Source organism: Triticum urartu, chromosome 2A (assembly GCF_056163025.1).
Source record: "Triticum urartu cultivar PI428250 chromosome 2A, HENAU_Tu73, whole genome shotgun sequence".
Classification (NCBI taxonomy): Eukaryota; Viridiplantae; Streptophyta; class Magnoliopsida; order Poales; family Poaceae; genus Triticum; species Triticum urartu.
Genome location: NC_141874.1, coordinates 516,058,881 through 516,081,403, shown reverse-complemented (window position 1 = coordinate 516,081,403; position 22,523 = coordinate 516,058,881). Strand labels below are relative to the sequence as shown.

The window sequence follows — 22,523 nt, the reverse complement described above, 5'->3', positions numbered from 1 at the left end:
GGCTGCCCCTCCCTCCCCCCCTTTATATAGGCCCCTTGGGGGGCGCCGGCCCTTGGAGATTGCATCTCCCAAGGGGGGCGGCAGCCAGGGGGGTGGAGTACCCCCCAAGGCAAGTGGGGCGCCCCCCCACCCTAGGGTTTTCAACCCTAGGAGCAGGGGGTGGGCCAAGGGGGGCGCACCAGCCCACTATGGGCTGGTTCCCCTCCCCACTTCAGCCCATGGGGCCCTCCGGGATGGGTGGCCCCACCCGGTGGACCCCCGGGACCCATCTGGTGGTCCCGGTACAATACCGGTGACCCCCGAAACTCTCCCGATGGCCGAAACTGCACTTCCTATATATAATTCTTCACCTCCGGACCATTCCGGAACTCCTCGTGACGTCCGAGATCTCATCCGGGACTCCGGACAACTTTAGGGTTACTGCATATTCATATCTCTACAACCCTAGCGTCACCGAACCTTAAGTGTGTAGACCCTACGGGTTCGGGAGACATGTAGACATGACCGAGATGGCTCTCCGGTCAATAACCAACATCGGGATCTGGATACCCATGTTGGCTCCCACATGCTCTTCGATGATCTCATCGGATGAACCATGATGTCGAGGACCTAATCAATCCCGTACTCAATTCCCTTTGTCAATCGGTACGTTACTTGCCCGAGACTCGATCGTCGGTATCCCAATACCTTGTTCAGTCTCGTTACCGGCAAGTCACTTTACTCGTACCGTAATGCATGATCCCGTGATCAACCACTTGATCACATTGAGCTCATTATGATGATGCATTACCGAGTGGGCCCAGAGATACCTCTCCGTCATACGGAGTGACAAATCCCAGTCTCGATTCGTGCCAACCCAACACACACTTTCGGAGATACCTGTAATGTACCTTTATAGTCACCCAGTTACGTTGTGACGTTTGGCACACCCAAGGCACTCCTACGGTATCCGGGAGTTGCACAATCTCATGGTCTAAGGAAATGATACTTGACATGCAGAAAAGCTACAGCAAACGAACTACACGATCTTTGTGCTATGCTTAGGTTTGGGTCTTGTCCATCACATCATTCTCCTAATGATGTGATCCCGTTATCAATGACATCCCCATGTCCATAGCCAGGAAACCATGACTATCTGTTGATCAACGAGCTAGTCAACTAGAGGCTCACTAGGGACACATTATGGTCTATGTATTCACACATGTATTACGATTTCCGGATAACACAATTATAGCATGAGCAAAAGACAATTATCATGAACAAGGAAATATAATAATAATGCTTTTATTATTGCCTCTAGGGCATATTTCCAACAGTCTCCCACTTGCACTAGAGTCAATAATCTAGTTACATTGTGATGAATCGAACACCCATGGAATTTTGGTGTTGATCATGTTTTGCTCTAGGGAGAGGTTTAGTCAACGGATCTGCTACATTCAGGTCCGTTATGTACTTTACAAATATCTATGTCTCCATCTTGAACATTTTCACGAATGGAGTTGAAGCGACGCTTGATGTGCCTGGTCTTCTTGTGAAACCTGGGCTCCTTGGCAAGTGCAATAGCTCCAGTGTTGTCACAGAAGAGTTTGATCGGCCCCGACGCATTGGGTATGACTCCTAGGTCGGTGATGAACTCCTTCACCCAAATTGCTTCATGTGCTGCCTCCGAGGCTGCCATGTACTCCGCTTCACATGTAGATCCCGCCACGACGCTCTGCTTGCAACTGCACCAGCTTACTGCCCCACCATTCAAAATATACACGTATCCGGTTTGTGACTTAGAGTCATCCAGATCTGTGTCGAAGCTAGCATCGACGCAACCCTTTACGACGAGCTCTTCGTCACCTCCATAAATGAGAAACATGTCCTTAGTCCTTTTCAGGTACTTCAGGATATTCTTGACCGCTGTCCAGTGTTCCTTGCCGGGATTATCTTTGGTACCTTCCTACCAAACTTACGGCAAGGTTTACATCAGGTCTGGTACACAGCATGGCATACATAACAGACCCTATGGCTGAGGCATAGGGGATGACACTCATCTCTTCTATATCTTCTGCCGTGGTCGGACATTGAGCTGAGCTCAATTTCACACCTTGCAACATAGCCAAGAACCCCTTCTTAGACTGATCCATATTGAACTTCTTTAATATCTTATCAAGGTATGTGCTTTGTGAAAGACCTATGAGGCGTCTTGATCTATCTCTATAGATCTTGATCCCTAATATATAAGCAGCTTCTCCAAGGTCCTTCATTGAAAAACTCTTATTCAAGTAGGCCTTAATGCTGTCCAAAAGCTCTATATCATTTCCCATCAAAAGTATGTCATCTACATATAATATGAGAAATGCTACAGAGCTCCCACTCACTTTCTTGTAAACGCAGGCTTCTCCATAAGTCTGCATAAACCCAAACGCTTTGATCATCTCATCAAAGCGAATGTTCCAACTCCGAGATGCTTGCACCAGCCCATAAATCGAGCGTTGGAGCTTGCACACCTTGTCAGCATTCTTAGGATCGACAAAACCTTCCGGTTGCATCATATACAGTTCTTCCTTAAGATAACCGTTAAGGAATGTTGTTTTGACGTCCATTTGCCATATCTCATAATCATAGTATGCGGCAATTGCTAACATGATTCGGACGGACTTCAGCTTTGCTACGGGAGAGAATGTCTCATCGTAGTCAACCCCTTGAACTTGTCGATAACCCTTAGAGACAAGCCTAGATTTATAGATGGTCACATTACCATCCGCGTCTGTCTTCTTCTTAAAGATCCATTTATTTTCTATGGCTCGCCGATCATCGGGCAAGTCAGTCAAAGTCCATACTTCGTTTTCATACATGGATCCTATCTCGGATTTCATGGCTTCCAGCCATTTGTCGGAATCCGGGCCCGCCATCACTTCTTCATAGTTCGAAGGTTCACCGTTGTTTAACAACATGATTTCCAAGACAGGGTTGCCGTACCACTCTGGTGCGGAACGTGTCCTTGTGGACCTTCGAAGTTCAATAGGAGCTTGATCAGAAGTATCTTGATCATCATCATTAACTTCCTCTCTGATTGGTGCAGGCACCACAGGAACATTTTCCTGTGTTGCGCCACTTTCCGGTTCAAGAGGTAATACTTCATCAAGTTCCACTTTCCTCCCACTTACTTCTTTCGAGAGAAACTCCTTCTCTAGAAAGGATCCATTCTTGGCAACAAAGATCTTGCCTTCGGATCTGAGGTAGAAGGTATACCCAATAGTTTCTTTAGGGTATCCTATGAAGACGCATTTTTCCGACTTGGGTTCGAGCTTTTCAGGTTGAAGTTTCTTGACATAAGCATCGCATCCCCAAACTTTTAGAAACGACAGCTTAGGCTTCTTCCCAAACCATAATTCATACGGTGTCGTCTCAACGGATTTCGACGGAGCCCTATTTAAAGTGAATGCGGCAGTCTCTAAAGCATAGCCCCAAAATGACAGCGGTAAATCGGTAAGAGACATCATAGATCGCACCATATCTAATAGAGTGCGATTACGATGTTCGGACACACCATTACGCTGAGGTGTTCCAGGCGGCGTGAGTTGTGAAACTATTCCACATTTTCTTAAGTGTGTACCAAATTCGTGACTCAAGTATTCTCCTCCACGATCTGATCGCAAAAACTTGATTTTTCTGTCACGTTGATTCTCAACCTCACTCTGAAATTCCTTAAACTTTTCAAAGGTTTCAGACTTGTGTTTCATTAAGTAGATATACCCATATCTACTCAAGTCATCAGTGAGGGTGAGAACATAACGATAGCCACCACGAGCCTCAACACTCATTGGACCGCACACATCAGTATGTATGATTTCCAATAGGTTGGTTGCTCGCTCCATTGTTCCTGAGAACGGAGTCTTGGTCATCTTACCCATGAGGCATGGTTCGCACGTGTAAAATGATTCGTAATCAAGAGACTCTAAAAGTCCATCTGTATGGAGCTTCTTCATGCGTTTGACACCTATGTGACCAAGGCGGCAGTGCCACAAGTATGTGGGACTATCATTATCAACCTTACATCTTTTGGCATTCACACTATGAATATGTGTAGCATTACGCTCGAGATTCATTAAGAATAAACCATTCACCATAGGAGCATGACCATAAAACATATCTCTTATATAAATAGAACAACCATTATTCTCAGATTTAAATGAGTAGCCATCTCGTATTAAACGAGATCCTGATACAATGTTCATGCTCAAACTTGGCACTAAATAACAATTATTGAGGTTCAAAACTAATCCCGTAGGTAAATGTAGAGGTAGCGTGCCGACGGCGATCACATCGACCTTGGAACCATTCCCGACGCGCATCGTCACCTCGTCCTTCGCCAATCTCCGCTTATTCCGCAGCTCCTGCTTTGAGTTACAAATGTGAGCAACTGCACCGGTATCAAATACCTAGGAGCTACTACGAGTGTTGGTAAGGTACACATCAATTACATGTATATCACATATACCTTTCGTTTTGCCGGCCTTCTTGTCCGCTAAGTATTTGGGGCAGTTCCGCTTCCAGTGACCACTTCTCTTGCAATAAAAACACTCAGTCTCGGGCTTGGGTCCATTCTTTGGCTTCTTCCCGGCAGCTTGCTTACCGGGCGCGGCAACTCCCTTGCCATCCTTCTTGAAGTTCTTCTTACCCTTGCCTTTCTTGAACTTAGTGGTTTTATTCACCATCAACACTTGATGGTCCTTTTTGACTTCTACCTCTGCTGATTTCAGCATTGCAAATACTTCAGGAATGGTCTTTTCCATCCCCTGCATATTGAAGTTCATCACAAAGCTCTTGTAGATCGGTGGAAGCGACTGAAGGATTCTGTCAATGACCGCGTCATCCGGGAGATTAACTCCCAGCTGAGTTAAGCGGTTATGTAATCCAGACATAGTGAGTATGTGCTCATTGACAGAACTATTTTCCTCCATCTTACAGCTGAAGAACTTGTCGGAGACTTCATATCTCTCGACCCGGGCATGAGCTTGGAAAACCATTTTCAGCTCTTCGGACATCTCATATGCTCCGTGTCGCTCAAAACGCTTTTAGAGCCCCGGTTCTAAGCTGTAAAGCATGCCGCACTGAACGAGGGAGTAATCATCAGCACGTGTCTGCCAAGCGTTCATAACCTCTTGGTTCTGTGGGACGGGTGCGTCACCTAGCGGTGCTTGTAGGACATATTCTTTCTTGGCAGCTATGAGGATGATTCTCAGGTTCCGGACCCAGTCCGTATAGTTGCTGCCATCGTCTTTCAGCTTGGTTTTCTCTAGGAACGCATTGAAGTTGAGGACAACGTTGGCCATTTGATCTACAAGACATTTTGTAAAGATTTTAGACTAAGTTCATGATAATTAAGTTCATCTAATCAAATTATACAATGAACTCCCACTTAGATAGACCCCTCCAGTCATCTAAGTATAACATGATCCGAGTTGACTAGGCCGTGTCCGATCATCACGTGAGACGGACTAGTCAACATCGGTGAACATCTTCATGTTGATCGTATCTTCTATACGACTCATGCTCGACCTTTCGGTCTTCTGTGTTCCGAGGCCATGTCTGTACATGCTAGGCTCGTCAAGTCAACCTAAGTGTATTGCGTGTGTAAATCTGTCTTACACCTGTTGTATGCGAACGTTGGAATCTATCACACCCGATCATCACGTGGTGCTTCGAAACAACGAACTGTCGCAACGGTGCACAGTTAGGGGGAACACTTTCTTGAAATTATTATGAGGGATCATCTTATTTACTACCGCCGTTCTAAGTAAATAAGATGCAAAAACATGATAAACATCACATGCAATCAAATAATAATAGTGACATGATATGGCCAATATCACATAGCTCCTTTGATCTCCATCTTGGGGCTCCATGATCATCTTGTCACCGGCATGACACCATGATCTCCATCATCGTGTCTCCATGAAGTTGCTCGCCAACTATTACTTCTACTACTATGGCTAACGCGTTTAGCAATAAAGTAAAGTAATTTACATGGCGTTTCTCAATGACACAGAGGTCATATAAAAGATAAAGACAACTCCTATGGCTCCTGCCGGTTGTCATACTCATCGACATGCAAGTCGTGATTCCTATTACAAGAACATGATCCCATACATCTCATATATATCATTCATCATTCATCACAACTTTGGCCATATCACATCACAAATCACTTGCTGCAAAAACAAGTTAGACGTCCTCTAATTGTTGTTGCAAGTTTTACGTGGCTGCAAAAGGGTTCTAGCAAGAACGTTTTCTTACCTACGTAATAGCCACAACGTGATTTGTCAACTTCTATTTACCCTTCATAAGGACCCTTTTCATCGAATCCGCTCCAACTAAAGTGGGAGACAGACACCCGCTAGCCACCTTATGCAACTAGTGCATGTCAGTCGGTGGAACCAGTCTCACGTAAGCGTACGTGTAAGGTCGGTCCGGGCCGCTTCATCCCACAATACCGCTGAAGCAAGATAAGACTAGTAGCGGCAATAAAGTTGACAACATCTACGCCCACAACAATTTGTGTTCTACTCGTGCAAGGAGAACTACGTATAGACCTAGCTCATGATGCCACTGTTGGTGTCTATGAACGTTGCAGAAAACAAAAAATTTCCTATGGTTTCACCAAGATCCATCTATGAGTTCATCTAGCAACGAGTGATCGGATTGCATCTACATACCTTTGTAGATCACGCGCGGAAGCGTTCAAAGAACGGGGACGAGGAAGTCGTACTCGACGTGATCCAAATCACCGGAGATCCTAGCGCCGAACGGACGGCACCTCCGTGTTCAACACACGTACGGTCAGCGTGACGTCTCCTCCTTCTTGATCCAGCAAGGGGGGAGGAGAGGTTGATGAAGATCCAGCAGCACGACGGCGTGGTGGTGGATGCAGGGGGTCACCGCAGCAGGGCTTCGTCGTTATACTGCGAGAGGGAGAGGTGTAGCAGGGGAGAGGGAGGCGACAAGACTCAAGGGTGTGGCTGCCCCTCCCTCCCCCCCCTTTATATAGGCCCCTTGGGGGGCGCCGGCCCTTGGAGATTGCATCTCCCAAGGGGGGCGGCGGCCAGGGGGGTGGAGTACCCCCCAAGGCAAGTGGGGCGCCCCCCCACCCTAGGGTTTTCAACCCTAGGAGCAGGGGGTGGGCCAAGGGGGGCGCACCAGCCCACTATGGGCTGGTTCCCCTCCCCACTTCAGCCCATGGGGCCCTCCGGGATGGGTGGCCCCACCCAGTGGACCCCCGGGACCCATCCGGTGGTCCCGGTACAATACCGGTGACCCCCGAAACTCTCCCGATGGCCGAAACTGCACTTCCTATATATAATTCTTCACCTCCGGACCATTCCGGAACTCCTCGTGATGTCCGAGATCTCATCCGGGACTCCGAACAACTTTCGGGTTACTGCATATTCATATCTCTACAACCCTAGCGTCACCGAACCTTAAGTGTGTAGACCCTACGGGTTCGGGAGACATGTAGACATGACCAAGATGGCTCTCCGGTCAATAACCAACAGCGGGATCTGGATACCCATGTTGGCTCCCACATGCTCCTCGATGATCTCATCGGATGAACCACGATGTCGAGGACCTAATCAATCCCGTACTCAATTCCCTTTGTTAATCGGTACGTTACTTGCCCGAGACTCGATCGTCGGTATCCCAATACCTTGTTCAGTCTCGTTACCGGCAAGTCACTTTACTCGTACCGTAATGCATGATCCCGTGATCAACCACTTGATCACATTGAGCTCATTATGATGATGCATTACCGAGTGGGCCTAGAGATACCTCTCCGTCATACGGAGTGACAAATCCCAGTCTCGATTCGTGCCAACCCAACAGACACTTTCGAAGATACATGTAATGTACCTTTATAGTCACCCAGTTACGTTGTGACGTTTGGCACACCCAAGGCACTCCTACGGTATCCGGGAGTTGCACAATCTCATGGTCTAAGGAAATGATACTTGACATGCAGAAAAGCTACAGCAAACGAACTACACGATCTTTGTGCTATGCTTAGGTTTGGGTCTTGTCCATCACATCATTCTCCTAATGATGTGATCCCGTTATCAATGACATCCCCATGTCCATAGCCAAGAAACCATGACTATCTGTTGATCAACGAGCTAGTCAACTAGAGGCTCACTAGGGACACATTATGGTCTATGTATTCACACATGTATTACGATTTCCGGATAACACAATTATAGCATGAATAAAAGACAATTATCATGAACAAGGAAATATAATAATAATGCTTTTATTATTGCCTCTAGGGCATATTTCCAACACCAAGCTCTCACCAAACAAAGATCATCCATCCCCGTGTAATTCCCGGTTCATTTTCCAAATTTTGCTTGGCTAGCATCGAACTCCTCCTCCTCCTCAAACTCTTCTACATCATCATTGCTGTCACTCCCCTCTTCCACCTCGGTTTCGACCTCAGCTCCCATGCCCGAATTGAATGCGTGAAGTGGAGCACTCATATGTTCACCTCGTTCTCCTCCAGCAAATCCGCATATGATGTATGAACATAACTACAAAATCCAAAGGCCAAAACACTAAGCAAACGAACCAAATTTGGCACACACTGGTTGAAAGGGAATTTTTTCTTACCTCTCCGGCATTTCCTCGAACATGTTGTGGACGCCGGTGGAATGGCCGAGATCGTGTGGTACATGGGCCACCGGATTGGGGGAGGAGGCGCCCGTCCTCGAGCCGCCACTGCCTTCTTCGTCGGGCCCTCGGCCTGTGATTCTGGCCGTCCACCGGAGGAGGTGGAGGAGGCGCCCGTCCTCAAGGGAGTATGGCGGAAGAAGTTGGCGCGATGGCTGAGACGACTCCATGGACGATGTGGTTGCCCTATCGCTTCCGCTTCATGCCGGCGGTGAGAGAAGTTGGCACGACGGCGAGGAAGCCGGTCGTGGGAGGCACAGAAGGTCGAGGCAGCACCGATAGGGTATGCGAGGCATGAAAACCGACGTGCGATTACCGTGGGTTCTCCATGCCATCAATTGGGGGCGTGATGACACGAGAAGGCACGGGGTCGGGGAGATCGTCGACGGAGGCGAGGGGAGGAAGGGTGGGAAGCAAGTAGCAGAAATGCCCCTCTCGCTAACTTGCGCGAGGGATGAGGGAATCGGTAAATCCGGGGGAGAAGTGAGTATATGTGGTAGGAGGGCTGAAATATACCGCTCTCCTAATTTTTTTCCAAGACCTACGCAGGGCGTTTTTTCTCTCCGATCCCGTAAAACGGTGGTTATTATAGCGGCCGGACATTTTGCGGGATCTGCTAGAGATGCTCTTATGGATTTCCGTTGAAGTTTAATCTCAAGCTCTTTAGAAAAGGTCAAAATAATATGTAGCCCGTCTTTCCAATTTGAAGGCGTCCTATGCCCAGGGTCACCGCTATCTGTCCAAGGAAGCGTAAAGTTTCTATCTCGCCTGCCCTGGTCCTTGTCGCGCCCCGGCTCCCCTTCCGAGCTACCACAGTTGGGGCGAAACCGAAATTCGCAGGCTAGGGTTTGCTCCGCGTCGTGTCCACAGTTCGCCGCCACTGACGCCGGGATGCAGAGGTACGGGCTGCAGCTCCGCAAAAAGCCGGCGACCTCCTCGTCGTCTCGACCGCCACCTCCGGCGCGCCCCCTGGCGGCCTTCGCCGACGACAGCGATGACGATGTGGAGGCCGACATCCTCCGACAGTCATCGAAGAAACGCGCCCTCGAGAAGGTAAGCAGCCATCCGGATCCCATGCCCTCGGTTGCACGAGCCCTTTTGCTGCTCCTCTGCCCCGCCTCGCTGCGCCACGCAGCCCCCGCCGGTCGCTGCCGCTGCGCTTTCGCTCCGTCCTCTCTCTCTCTGCCGCACCGCCTCGCGGTTGTCCCCCCCCCCCCCCCCCCCCCCCCCCCCCCCCCGCGCGCGCTATCCTGCCGTGTTGTGCCGTTGCTCCCCGCCTCTGTTGGCTGCCGCGTCGATCCCTCGTCTTCCCGCCAGTCCCTGATTCTAGAGGAACCGAGCCAAGCCTGTTGGTCGAGCTCGCTGCTCCCTGACTCGCGCAGATGCACAGGTGCTGCTCCTGGATTTGCCGCCTGCGATGGTACTGCCTGAGCAGGGCATAAGCAAATTTGTATTTGTATTTGGCCATGCTGCTAGGCATCACTTTTTTGTTTTTTATGTCTTGAATTAAACAATTAATTAATTGGTTCATTTTGTATCCATGTCAAGTTATATAAGTATACGATGAAGAGATTTTATCCACCGGTGCCTGTTACCAACCAATTAACCTTATGCTCAACTCAGTCCGAATACTATTGTTGATGGCGTCGGCTTTAGGAACTCATTGATTTGGAAGTACCATCTTTTGTATTCTTGTACCACTATTTGTATTTTCGGTCATGTTTTATCTATTTTTTGGATCTTTAAACTTCGATTTCAATTCTACCGTAGTTGTGCAATTGAGCTATAGGTTTTTATGACATGACAAGGGGTACTTCATGAGTTAGTTATAAGCGCTTATAATTTGAGCCTGGGATCTGCTCCAATCCTGGCTCCACCACTGGAAATCATGCTGTGCATTCTCCTTTCTCAGTTGTCGGGCCATTAGATGGTTGATTTCTTCTTTGCGTCGTGGTGTGACTGCACAGGTGGAGGAACTGCAGAAGAAGGCGATGGAGGAGGATCCCTCGGTGTTTGCCTATGATGAGGTGTACGATGATATGAAGGAGAAGGCCGCTCGGCCCAAGATACAGGCCAAGGTTGTTCGCGAGGTAAATTATCCGTCCTGCACCAATGCAATTTTTTAGGGGCGCCTTATCTGGTTCATTTATGCTTAATTGGATATACTGGAGATTGTATACCACGGTGAGGTGTAATGTTGTTGCTGGTTCGTGTCCAGTTTCTTAGTGTTTGATCCGGGGCACTCAAGTTTTAATTTTGTAAGGAGCAATTTCCAGATAATTGTTTGTCTGTTTGCTGGAAAGAAACATCAGCCTGAGATAGTTATTTGAGAAATGGCGTCTATCTTGGTGATTGGTTCCTGCTAGTTTTGCCAGATAAATGTGTGGAACATGACATTTTTTTTAACGTAAAAGGTAGAGATCGAAATTGTCCTTCATGGTTAGTTTGTATAATGCCTTTGGGTATGTTTTATGGTTCTTCGTTGGTGTAGTGAGGTTGTTGGTTTTGTTAAATGTGTAACAGACATCTGTACAGAGACAAGCACAGAATGTAGAATGGGAAATGCAACAAATCTCACTACTAATCTGAATCACATAATGCAAGCTAAAATGGACACATATATTTGGATCTCTTACTGGGGCATCGATGCTTTTGTTTTTGCAGTCAAAGTACATTGAAGCACTTAAGGAGAAAGCAGAACAACGAAAACGAGAACAGGACATAGTGTATGAGAGGAAGCTTCATAAAGAGAGGAGCAAGGAAGATCACCTGTTTGCTGACAAGGACAAGTTTGTAACATCTGCCTACAGGAAGAAACTTGAAGAGGAGAAGAAATGGCTAGAGGAAGAAAGACGACGGCAGCTTCAAGAAGAAAGGGATGATGTAAGTTTTGCTCACTTGTTTATAATTGTATGCATTGTTCTTAATTTCTTATACATATGCTACTTATCTTCATGCTTAGTTTATATGCTTTTTTTAAGTTGCACATTTTGGTACGGCATGCCATTCTTAGTTCTGTCAGAAGTATGACCATGTAGGTACTAGTGTTGGTCTGTATATTCAAAGTACGCATGGGAACTTGAAAGAGTCGAATAATCGTGTGTGGTGATGATCAAACTCTTAGTCTGAATTGTGCCGTTTTGTCTGATCAAGCAAGTGTGCTGTGTGGTTGTGTCATTTGTGTAGCAATAATCCTACGTCTACGTAACCACCTATGTAATCTTCCTAATATAATTCCCCCCCCCCCCCCCCGATCTTCGCGGGGGTGGGGCCGTGCCATTTTCTCTTCCAATCAGAGCATGCCAAACCAGCTCTTACGTAGCTTTACGTTGAATCTCTACGTAGATGTAGCAAAGCCCTTTGTGTAGCCAGAAGAGTTGGAGAATGAAGTGCGTTGGTACAATGGTACCTTTGAATTCTGCGCTGTACCACATTATAATTTCATTTCCCCTTACATTCTACCCCCTCCATCCCACAATATAAGACGTTTTTGCAAACTATGTTAGCTTTTAAAAACGTCTTATATTACGGGCCGGAGGGAGTATTTTATTTTCCCCTCATTTTTAAGGATTGTCCTCACTTTCTACCATTTCCTGATCATGCAAAAATGTGACATGCTGGCTTGTGCTTACACAAACATCCTCCGAGTAATCTGTACTAACTTTGTTCACAAGATTAATAATGCAATAAAAGCTGGTTTATACATAAGCTTATCTTCCTTGCAAAGGAAACATATTATATCTAATGTTTCACAGTTATCTTGTCTTTTGGCTACCTGATTTGACTTATTTTATCTGTTTTTATGTAGGTAACTAAAAAGAAAGACTTGAGTGATTTTTACTTTGGGCTTGCTAAGAATGTTGCTTTCGGTGCACGGACACATGAGGGTACAGAAACTACAGAACCTGAAAAGTTGGAAAATAAAGTAGAAGATATTCAAGGTAGCAAGTCTGACGCCGAAGGATCCAGTCGTTCTCCTAAGCGCAGGAGGGAATCCAGTGTAGGATCAGAGAAGGCTCATGGAAGTAGCAGTGTGGTAGAACCTTCAACTACTGGATCAAAAGATTCAACAGCTGTTAGATCTACTGAGAAAGAGGCAGATATTTCTACATCTGCTTCACAGGCTCTCCAGAATACTCAACCAGCACCAATCACCGACGAGCACTACAAGAGGAGTAACGACACACTTGCCGCTGCTAGAGAACGAGCACTGGCTCGTAAGAGAGCGAAGGAGCAGCAAATATGAAGATGCATATATAATCTCAACATGCAAAAGCTTAAGGCTGTGTAATACTTGACATTTGTTTTCAACTTGCAACATTTTCAGTGGATGATTCAGTGGATGATGCACACATCTCTCTTGCATGAATATATTCATTTGGTTGCTGTATGATGGTTCAGCTTCTATGGTCAAAATATCTGTATATCCACATATGACAAGCAAGCATACTTATCAGAATGGCCATTCTGCTATGCATAATCAGGAGAGGAGAGGTTAATGGAGCCCATTATATTTACTGAATTTTTGTGCTGCCAAAAAAAGGAGAAATACCTTGGCACAGACAGGCTGATGGCAATCTGTGCCCTTTTGTGTGTTCCACTGTAATCTGTAACTATGTAATGATTCAAGCTGGTAGTTATTTACTGGTCGGTGTTGAATCAAAGATATTGAGATGATGATGTATGCCTTTCTCAAATAAAAAAGATGTATGCAAATTTTAGATTTTCCAAGTTTTCATGATCCTTATTCCATGTCCAGATCTCGTCAGTTGTCTATGTCAGCAAACTCTGCTAACCCGGTGCGCGAAAAATGAACTTTTGGTGTATCAATATCATTTTTGCAAGGTGTTAGTGAAAATTAAATCAAGGTTCTAACTTCTCTTTTGAATACATAGAGTAAAATGCATCATAAGTCCTAAAACTATCGGAGGTGTGTCAGTTTAGTCCTATAACTTTCAAACTGCACTTTTGGGTCCTAAAACTATCAGAGGTGTGTCAGTTTAGTCCTATAACTTCGAAACTGCACTTTTGTGTCCTAAAACTATCAAAGGTGTGTCAGTTTAGTCCTATAACTTTGAAACAGTAGTTGTGGGTCCCAAAACTATGTAAGTTTCTTCCTCTTAGGTCCTAAGCTTGCATGGTTAGCATTGACCCACCAACGAGTCACTTGGAAATGCTTGGATTGTAGCCACGTTGACCTGACCCAATGGGCCCACCAGGTAAATATGCAAAAAAAAAAAACTAGAGCGTTGTCTCGCCTCGTTCTCACGCGCTCGTCTTCTCCCACGCACAGAATGCTCAGAGGCGACGGTACAGAGGCCATCAGTGGAATGATGGTTTGAGCTCCAGCGAGGAGAGTAGACCAGTCATCTCAGCCTCCCCCAACAGCAGCAGAACGACATGTCGCACAACGTCCAATTGCTACCCACCTATGGCTGCTGCTAGGGTTGTGTCACTCTCGACGACCTCTGCGCCAGCTTTGCAGTTTCCGCGCACTCCTCTGTGTCGCCCGACAGCTCACCACCTATGACCATGCTCGTGCCCAAACAACGGCCTGCACGGCCAACTCTACGGCAAGGGTGTCGGGGCAACGACGATATCATCAAACAGAGAGAGAAAGAGAGAGAGGTGGGATGGCATACTCCATCCCAATTGGCTCGGGATCTCCCCGGCGACCTCGCCGAGGGAGAGGGATGTCGTCCTTCATGCCGACTAGCTCGGGGTCTCCCCGACGGTCACGCCAAACCTCTCAGGGAGGCTACCGTGCAGCTCATGGCTATGCAGGTTGCAGGACACACTGCAACGTGGAAGCGTATGTACCACTTTGGGGGATATAAACACATACAAAGGGCTCAGTTGAAAAAATGCTCCATAGATGGTGGCCATGCAAGATTAGGACCTCAGATAAACAAACATACATAGTTTTGAGACCAAAAACTGCAATTTTGAAGTTATAGGACTAAAAATGACACACCTCCAATAGTTTTAGGACCCAAAAGTGCAGTTTCGAAGTTATAGGACTAAACTGACATACTTCCGATAGTTTTAGGACCCAAAAATGCAGTTTGAAAGTTATAGGACTAAACTGACACACCTATGATAGTTTTAGGACTTGTGATGCATTTTACTCAGCTCAGAACCTGCTCAGCTCAGAAAATGTAGGGATCGTCAGGCCCTGCTCCAAGCGTGGGAAGGAATTCCGAGCTGCAGAATGTCGTGCGCTTGCACGGATCTCGTCTTTCTTCCAGGAGAAAGAAAGTGCGGAGTGAAACCCCGCTTGTATTGTACTGTACGAGTGGATAGATGTTGCTCTCCCTGCCCCGTTATGTTACTACAGCCTGCCTGCTCGCGAACCACCCCTACAGCGAAAGGCAAGGCTAGAGAGGGGAGGGCTTTGGTTTCGCCATCCAGTTCGGCTTCTCCGCACGCAAACCCAAAACCCTAGCGCCAGCCAGCCAGAGGCGAGAGCAACAAGGCCTCGTGACCCAGAGACCGGAGTGGAGCTAAGGTCGCCTCCCCCAGCCCGGGATGGAGAGCCTCGTCCTCGCCTCCTCGTGCTCCGCGTCTCCCCGCCTGCCCCTCCTCTCCGCCGCCAGCCGCCCGTCGCGGCCCCTCCCGGCGGCGCCGCTCTCCGCTGCCGCCGGGCGGAGGGGAGCCAGGCGGCCGAGGCTCGTCGTCTCCGCCGCCTCCCGCGGATCTAGGAACGGTGAGGGACCGCCTTGTTCTGTCGCCTCTGTGTGAATTGAATTGTGCTGTGTTTGGATGCGATGCGGCCCCCGATGCGCTCTTTGATTAGGAAGGAGCAAGCGGCCAAAGTTTGCTTGTGGCACTTGACTCCGAGCTGTACTTCTCGTGAGCTAGATCCGCGGCTGAGAATTCGACCTTGTTGCATCGTGCATCCGCAACAAAGTTCTCCTATATGTATTTACAAGTAGGGGCAGATGATAGATAGCTTGAGATTGGGAATTGTCAGCTTATCCATCCGTGTCTCTGACATACTACTTATTAAGTAGATAATGCGCACCTCATCCATCCATATTTTTTTAGTATTACCTGATAAGTATCGTATGTTAGTTTGCTTTGGTTTGCACCCATTTTGATATTCTTGTGAGCATCTTCCTTGTTCTTATTTTTACATACTATATGCTGTTTGCTACATCAGTTTCAGATGGATTTAACACAAAGGGATTTGCAAGCATATCGTCTTCAACCAGCACCGAGAATACATCGACGGGAACTGGCACCGTGCCTCCCATGCCGCCTCCCTCATCATATATGTGAGTTTATCTCTCTGTTTTTCCTGCATTTCCTGTTCTCAAATTTACCATCCCATGATGGCGAGTTCCAAAATCTATGCAGTGGTTCACCTGTTTTCTGGATTGGCGTTGGTGTAGCATTATCTGCAGCATTTTCCATGGTGCGAAATTCTGCTTCCTCTTATGCTTTAGTTTATTTTTGTGCATATCTTCTCTTCGTACATTAATACTTGGTGGCTGGTTTATCAGGTCTCTTCGATGGTAAAGGTGAGCTCACAGTTATTCTTTGTTTCTGCACTCCAGAAAGAGTATGTATCCTCAATTATTTGCAGTGTTCCTCAGAATGACCCATTGTGTACCTTTGTATAATAGGGCATGAGTCATGGAGGTAAAATTATTGAGTCGTTTTCTGCTTGAACCTGCTTAACCTCCCGACACATCTGTATTATACTCTACCAGTTCACTTCGCTGTTTCAGAGATTTGTTTCTGGCCCGATAAGGGTGTCAATGTGCTTTACTTTGATGGCCAGTTAATTTTCTTTTCATGTTAAAGAATTTTTAAGATTTGATTTTCATTGACATTGAGCACCAAATTTCGTTAAATGATATTATGATAAATCCCTTTCTGCATGGCTTAAATAATCCAATATTCTGTTTGTCACCTTGGTCATATACACTTTGCTGTTATTTCTCGTATAGCTACGTGTTACCATATGTTGCTAGCTTGAGTAGGTTGGTGTCTCTAGCCTTGCCGCCCGCGTTTGAGGCTCTACCTGCCGCACAAGTTTCCTCTTCTTTAAACAAAGGCCACCGAGGGCTAGTCCTGGTTGATCAAATTAAAAAAAAATGCATTTAGCTGTACATGACCAACATTTACTTGCCTGCCCAGTGCCTATTCCCGTTTTAATGTTTTACTGATTTGTTGCAGAAATACGCAATGGAACAAGCATTCAAGTCGATGATGACCCAGGCACCACCAAACACATTTGGTGCGAACTCGCCATTCCCATTCTCCATGCCACCACAGGCAGGTTCCACGGCACCAAGTAGTTACCCATACTCAGGACCAAGGAAAAATACCCCAAAAGGTGCAACTGTTGATGTTTCAGCTACTGATGTGGCAGCAACTGGATCTTCGGAAGCAGCTGATGTGGCAGAGACATTGAAGCCTTCAAAGAAATTTGGTACGACCTTTCATGTCTGAATTTTCCCCCTCCAACTACAGTTGAGTGGCGAATGGGATCTTCTATGTGCCAAATTATCTATAACATGCTGAATTTATACCTCTTGATGCACTTAATTTATATTTCTGTGGTCCTATTTCTGGGCTCCTCTTGTAGCACAACATTAGGGAATAAACACGCACCACTAATGAGTGTGAACATGATCTGAATGGGCTCGACTGTGCTGCTTCTTTTCTTAATAGTGCTTAGCATCATATTCTTTAGATATTTGGCATCTGTATTTGATTGTGTTTTTGTTAACAAAATGTGTGCAGCCTTTGTTGATGTTTCTCCCGAAGAGTTGCAAAAACAGAAGGAGCTTCAATCTTCATTGCAGACGGTAGATGTAAAAAGTGATAGCACTGAAAGTGAAACGAAGGGTGATACTGAACAAGTAAGTTTCCTTCAGAAGCTTGGTAATAGGCTCCCTTTTTTGTTGTAATTAATACTTGTCCGATGGTTCTTAAAGGTTCCTACAAATGGTGCTGCTTTTAAGCCGAGTGAAGATTCCTCTACCTGGACAACTGAATCCAGTTAGTAATTGCACATTTATCTACTTCTCAAATTTAGGATTTGTATTTTATTCGCTCATCTGTATTTTCGTAAAATGATGTTGTAATATTCTTTTTGTTGTTGTTTCCATGTGTGTACAAATGAACTAAATTGATTCTGATTATGCTGTACAGGTAAGTCAGGACCTATGCTATCTATTGATACAATTGAGAAAATGATGGAAGACCCAGCTGTGCAGAAGATGGTTTACCCGTAAGTTTGCAACCAAGTTCAACTTTACATCTTGTGCTCACTCTTGTAAAATGTGTCTCTGTTGCCCACCTAGGCACTTGGCCCCACTCCCTATGACTAGCTTGTGACTAGGCTCTAGGCACCACCTGCGTAGCACCTAATGCCTTTTAGAACACTCTGTGCCATGTTTTCCCTTCATATTTTCATTCCTTAGTAGATGCATTCACCATTTGGTTGTAAGGCTCAATAAGTCCTGCTGGCTATCTGCACACCCAATCTATCATGTCGCATGTAGCACCTTAGGAGTCAGCTGGGACCCAGCACACCTATGTAAGTGGCTAGGTCCTTTCCTGTTTTGTGTTGCTGCTTGTGGCCCAAATGGGTTTCTGATCTATATATGAGTCCAAGTGGTTCTATATGGTTTAATGAATCACAACATCTGTGTTCAATATGGCACAAGTGGTACTCCCGTCTGTAGAGGGTTTCTTCGTGTATTCATTTTCTGGATGACGAGGATAATTAAGGATTATTACGCTAAAATAAACACTTTGATTAGCAGACGAAGAATTCATTACTGAATTTAACTAGTTTAGTTGGCATCAATCTATAGGTGGACAACTGCTTGTGTGTAGATTAGTTCCGCATGGATGTAAATCTATAACTTAAAATAACTATGTAATTTGCATTGGTAATTTTTTCAGCGCTGCGATCATGGCTTAATGAGGTGGTCGTACTGGCATTGCCTCACATATAGTGGACAACATATGTGTGTGCCAGTTTCAGTAATACTCTCTCCGTCCCAAAATAAGTGTCAACTTTATACTAACTTTAGTACAGAGTTTTACTAAAGTTGACACTTATTTTGGGACGGAGGTAGTATGAAATTATTCTTGTGTGTATGTCATAAAAATATTAAATTAAGTGTAACTTATATCTCTTCAGTATTTTTAACGATGCTGATTTCTTCACATGTTGCAGCTACTTGCCTGAGGAGATGAGGAACCCAGATTCATTCAAGTGTATGCTCCTGTGAATTTGTTAAAACACTTAAGTATCACATAAATTGGAGTTTATTTTCTGTTCTATATGGTGACGTGAGAATTTATTTTGCAGCGATGCTTCAGAATCCGATGTACCGCCAACAACTGGAGGATATGCTGTAATACAATTATTCTTAGCACTGCTTATCTGTGCATCTGTTTCTGCTTATATGTTTATGTAACTTATGTTAGCTAAGAATTCATGCCGATGACCCATGATGTTGCTTACTGTAACAGTCTATTATGCCTCTTGCAGTGTGGGGTTGAACTGTACCTATCTATGACGTAATAGTGTGCAGATCTTCTCTAACCTTCTTATACCATTGTTGTGGCTATTAACAGAAACAACATGGGCGCATCTCCTGATCAATGGGATAACCGCATGGTTGATCACTTGAAGAACTTTGACCTTAGCAGTCCTGAAGTTAGGCAGCAGTTTGGTGAGTGATTCAACACTTCTACACTTAGTTGGGTGCTGTTTGGAAATTCAAAATCATGAATTCTGCGGGTGATTTCCCATTATCTACCATTCAATACCTTTTTCCCGTCTAAAGTTATATGAAGAAAATTCTGAATACCAATGGTTTGTCCTAGTCCCATGTGCATAAGCAGTAATAGTAGAGAAGAAATTGGCAGCGTGCTGTTGCGGCTAGGTCTTGCCGGTGGCGTGTCCTCGTGACTTGTTCTCACTGGACGCGGAGACGCCGGCCGTGGACGTGGTGATGCTGGCAGCAGACATGGGCATGCTGGCGGCCATGGACGCTGAGACGCCGGTTGTGGACGAGGTGACGTGGTTGTGCCAGAGGCGGACGCTTGAGGTTGGGAGGCAGCGGCCAACCTTTCGTTGAGGTCAACGTTGGCAGAGGGCATGACCACGCCAACCTCCTGTGTGTTGACGGCGTCCAGCCAGTCCCTAACGCCACCATTGTCAGGTGGCTCCTCCTGCCCGTGGCGCCATCAGTAGGTGACTCCCCCTCTTCCTGCCTGTGGTGCCGTCAGGTGGCGCCTCTTCCCACCCATGGCACCATCCGTCAACTTCTTCCTCTATCTCCTTGAATTTCCACCGCCGCTGGTCCAATCCCGACGGCCTGCATGGCTGTGTCGCCTTCTCAGACGGTGGCGCAAGCTTCAAGGAGGCGACGCATCGCGTGCAGGAGGAGGGGATAGAGCGAACAAAGGAAAGAGAGGAGGGAGAGAAAACCGAGTGCGTCCGTGCGGCGTGGGACTAGAATTGCCAGCGGGTGCTGATACACACTAGTCACTACAAAGTGGAATTTTCGTGAAAAATACTATGCGCACTAGATTGGGGAACAGAGGGAGTATTGAACATTTAGTGTCTAATAGCGTTACCATTTTCTTACTAAATGCCTAGCATAGCGTCGATGCATGCTCCCATGTTTTTAGTTCTTTTTGTACCCTTACTATTTTCTTGTTCTATAAATGCCTATCATAGCTTGCCACGTGCTCCTATTTTTGGGGTTATTACTATACTACTTGGTAGGTGATGGAAATTGTTGAGGAGATTTGAATTACGAGTTTACGACTTCATTTTTCCCTGAATCAGCTTTTATTTTTGCTATAAGACTCTTAAATTTGATTTTGAATTGAAATGATTACATGTGAATTCTGAAGTTTTTTAATTGCTTGTACAGCGCAAGTTGGCATGACTCCAGAGGAAGTTGTAGCGAAAATAATGGCGAACCCAGAAGTTGCTGTTGCATTCCAGAATCCAAAAATTCAAACGGCCATCATGGATGTAAGTTCTGTACAAACTTTGTTGGACTGCATAGTTATTTGGAAACTTGGATTTATGCCACTACAAAGTTTGTGTTGCTGAAAATGCCACTGGATGTTTTAATGACATGTGGGACCTGGACCCACTTGCCATTCTCAAAGTTAATGGTATTTTCAAGTTGAAAGCATTTGGAGTGGATATATCCAGTTATCCCTAGTCATTTGCTTATTCTGACATGACATCTTTTTGATGCAGTGCTCGCAGAACCCTCTGAATATTGTAAAATACCAAAATGACCAAGAGGTATTTTCTAATTTAGTTAAGTTGGGTCGTCAGCTCACATGTTAACTTTATGATCAAACTCACTTCGCTTCTCTTTCACTTGGATGTCTCTGATGCTAGGTCATGGATGTTTTTATGAAGATATCGCAAATCTTCCCCCAAATTAATGGCTAGTGGATGTGCACCACGGAATTGCAGTTTTTGATTTGCCTTGGCCTGTCATCTCCAGCCTAAGCGGCTGCAGTAGCATCTGTTAACCGGCCCAGGAACAGAGGAACTTCATGTGTTCGGTCATTATGTGCAAAGATGTACCCTTGCCGTCAAGGTTTTTGAGTTGCCAATGTACATCATATGATCCAGCGTTTTGGTTTGGTTGCGACCATGCCTAAAGTCAGAGTAGTGAAGTAGCAAAGTTTGAGATATATATTTACTTCACCGCTCTGTAGAATTGTGTAGTTGGTGCTTTGACACTATATGGTTTGCTGTAGCCTGTAGGATGTGAAGGTGCCGATGTAGTTCATATCACCTCAATTTTGATACATTGTGTTACCGTGACACTGCATGAAAATGTTAGCTATGTTGTTCAACTTGTTTAGTTGGAATGTAGCCCGAGTTCCATGACGGGTGGAAGTTGCTTCGACTTTGCTTCCGGTTCTTTTGTGGTCGGGAGATTAGCTGGTGATGTTTGAAGTGAGAATAAATGAGAATGTTGCATCTCACATTTGTTACTCTAGTTGATTCCCTTCTGTTTTGAAATAACAGGCCTGCTGTGCCATTTCTCTTTTCTATCAGGCATAACTGAAAAACAAAGGGAAATGCTATTTAGCTGACGTCAGTTTTTAGCCAGCCATTTTATTTTTGTTAGGCGTAACCGAGATTGCTATTCAGCTGATGTCATTTTTTGGGAGATGTCCAGCAAACTACAGAACAGTTGGATTATGGGGCATGAATCTTAAAGCATCTCCACTCACCCCCCCCCCCCCCCTTCTTTTTTAGTGCCAGCATCGAAAAATTGGTCCAGTCACCCTTGTTTATCGCCGGTTTGGGCCGAAATAACACCCGGTGAATCCAAGCCGAACCCAAGCCTGGTGGCGTCGGCCGAAGCAAAAAGGCGTGCGGGGCCGCTCTGTCGGCGAGAGACTACACTTTTTCCTGCCGATCCCCTGCTTTTCCCCTCCATTTCCCTCCACCCCCCTTCTGTCCCTTTTCTCCCGCCATTCTCCTCCTCCCCGCCATCCGGTCGCCATGCCGCCGAAGAAGTATACGCCCCCTCGTGCCGCTGCCGTTGCCGATGCCACCCAACCGAAGCAGAAGAAGCCGAGGGTGTCGCCGGCAAAACCACCGGGCATGTCGAACGCCGACTGGAAGGCGGAGGTTCAGCGCCGGGAGGTTGTCATCACCGACTGGCGAAACAGGCTCAACGCTAAGAGGGATCGAGACAGGCCGGCGGCGGCGGAGCAGGCAGAGGCGTCCCGCGCGGGGATGGTGAATCCACCCAGCGGCCACGACCCGCAAGCTTCCTGAAGCCAGCAGA

At 46.2% G+C, this 22,523-nt stretch overlaps 2 protein-coding genes across 3 annotated transcripts; both read left to right on the top strand.

The window, feature by feature from the left end:
• The first annotated feature begins 9,461 nt into the window (after window positions 1-9,461).
• On the top strand, window positions 9,462-13,440 carry LOC125538372 (uncharacterized). Its single transcript, XM_048701630.2, has 4 exons — window positions 9,462-9,762; window positions 10,677-10,799; window positions 11,374-11,592; window positions 12,518-13,440. Exons 1-4 carry the CDS (start codon window positions 9,601-9,603, stop codon window positions 12,953-12,955), a joined length of 942 nt encoding a protein of 313 aa, XP_048557587.1. The 5' UTR covers window positions 9,462-9,600; the 3' UTR covers window positions 12,956-13,440.
• Window positions 13,441-15,035: 1,595 nt separating this feature from the next.
• On the top strand, window positions 15,036-21,576 carry TIC40 (hydroxyproline-rich glycoprotein family protein). 2 transcript variants are annotated; one of them, XM_048701629.2, is made up of 14 exons: window positions 15,036-15,415; window positions 15,878-15,986; window positions 16,069-16,126; window positions 16,215-16,232; window positions 16,894-17,149; window positions 17,464-17,582; window positions 17,658-17,721; window positions 17,875-17,953; window positions 18,911-18,951; window positions 19,046-19,091; window positions 19,315-19,412; window positions 20,625-20,728; window positions 20,963-21,010; window positions 21,110-21,576. In XM_048701629.2, the coding sequence occupies exons 1-14, from the start codon at window positions 15,238-15,240 to the stop codon at window positions 21,161-21,163; spliced, it is 1,272 nt and encodes a 423-aa protein (XP_048557586.1). In that variant the 5' UTR covers window positions 15,036-15,237; the 3' UTR covers window positions 21,164-21,576. The 2 variants fall into 2 exon arrangements, with proteins under 2 accessions (XP_048557586.1, XP_048557585.1); XM_048701628.2 differs by having other exon boundaries at window positions 15,038-15,415; window positions 15,872-15,986.
• Window positions 21,577-22,523: the final 947 nt, after the last annotated feature.

What these genes read in the sequence shown, in the direction of transcription:
- LOC125538372 (XM_048701630.2), top strand. Translation starts at nt 9,601, where the DNA reads ATGCAGAGGTACGGGCTGCAGCTCCGCAAAAAGCCGGCGACCTCCTCG. An exon ending in AGGCCAAGGTTGTTCGCGAG is followed by an intron (nt 10,800 to 11,373) that starts GTAAATTATCCG and finishes TTGTTTTTGCAG; the next exon opens with TCAAAGTACATTGAAGCACT. An exon ending in TTCAAGAAGAAAGGGATGAT is followed by an intron (nt 11,593 to 12,517) that starts GTAAGTTTTGCT and finishes GTTTTTATGTAG; the next exon opens with GTAACTAAAAAGAAAGACTT.
- TIC40 (XM_048701628.2), top strand. Translation starts at nt 15,238, where the DNA reads ATGGAGAGCCTCGTCCTCGCCTCCTCGTGCTCCGCGTCTCCCCGCCTG. An exon ending in CTCCCGCGGATCTAGGAACG is followed by an intron (nt 15,416 to 15,871) that starts GTGAGGGACCGC and finishes TTGCTACATCAG; the next exon opens with TTTCAGATGGATTTAACACA. An exon ending in TACCTGGACAACTGAATCCA is followed by an intron (nt 17,722 to 17,874) that starts GTTAGTAATTGC and finishes TATGCTGTACAG; the next exon opens with GTAAGTCAGGACCTATGCTA.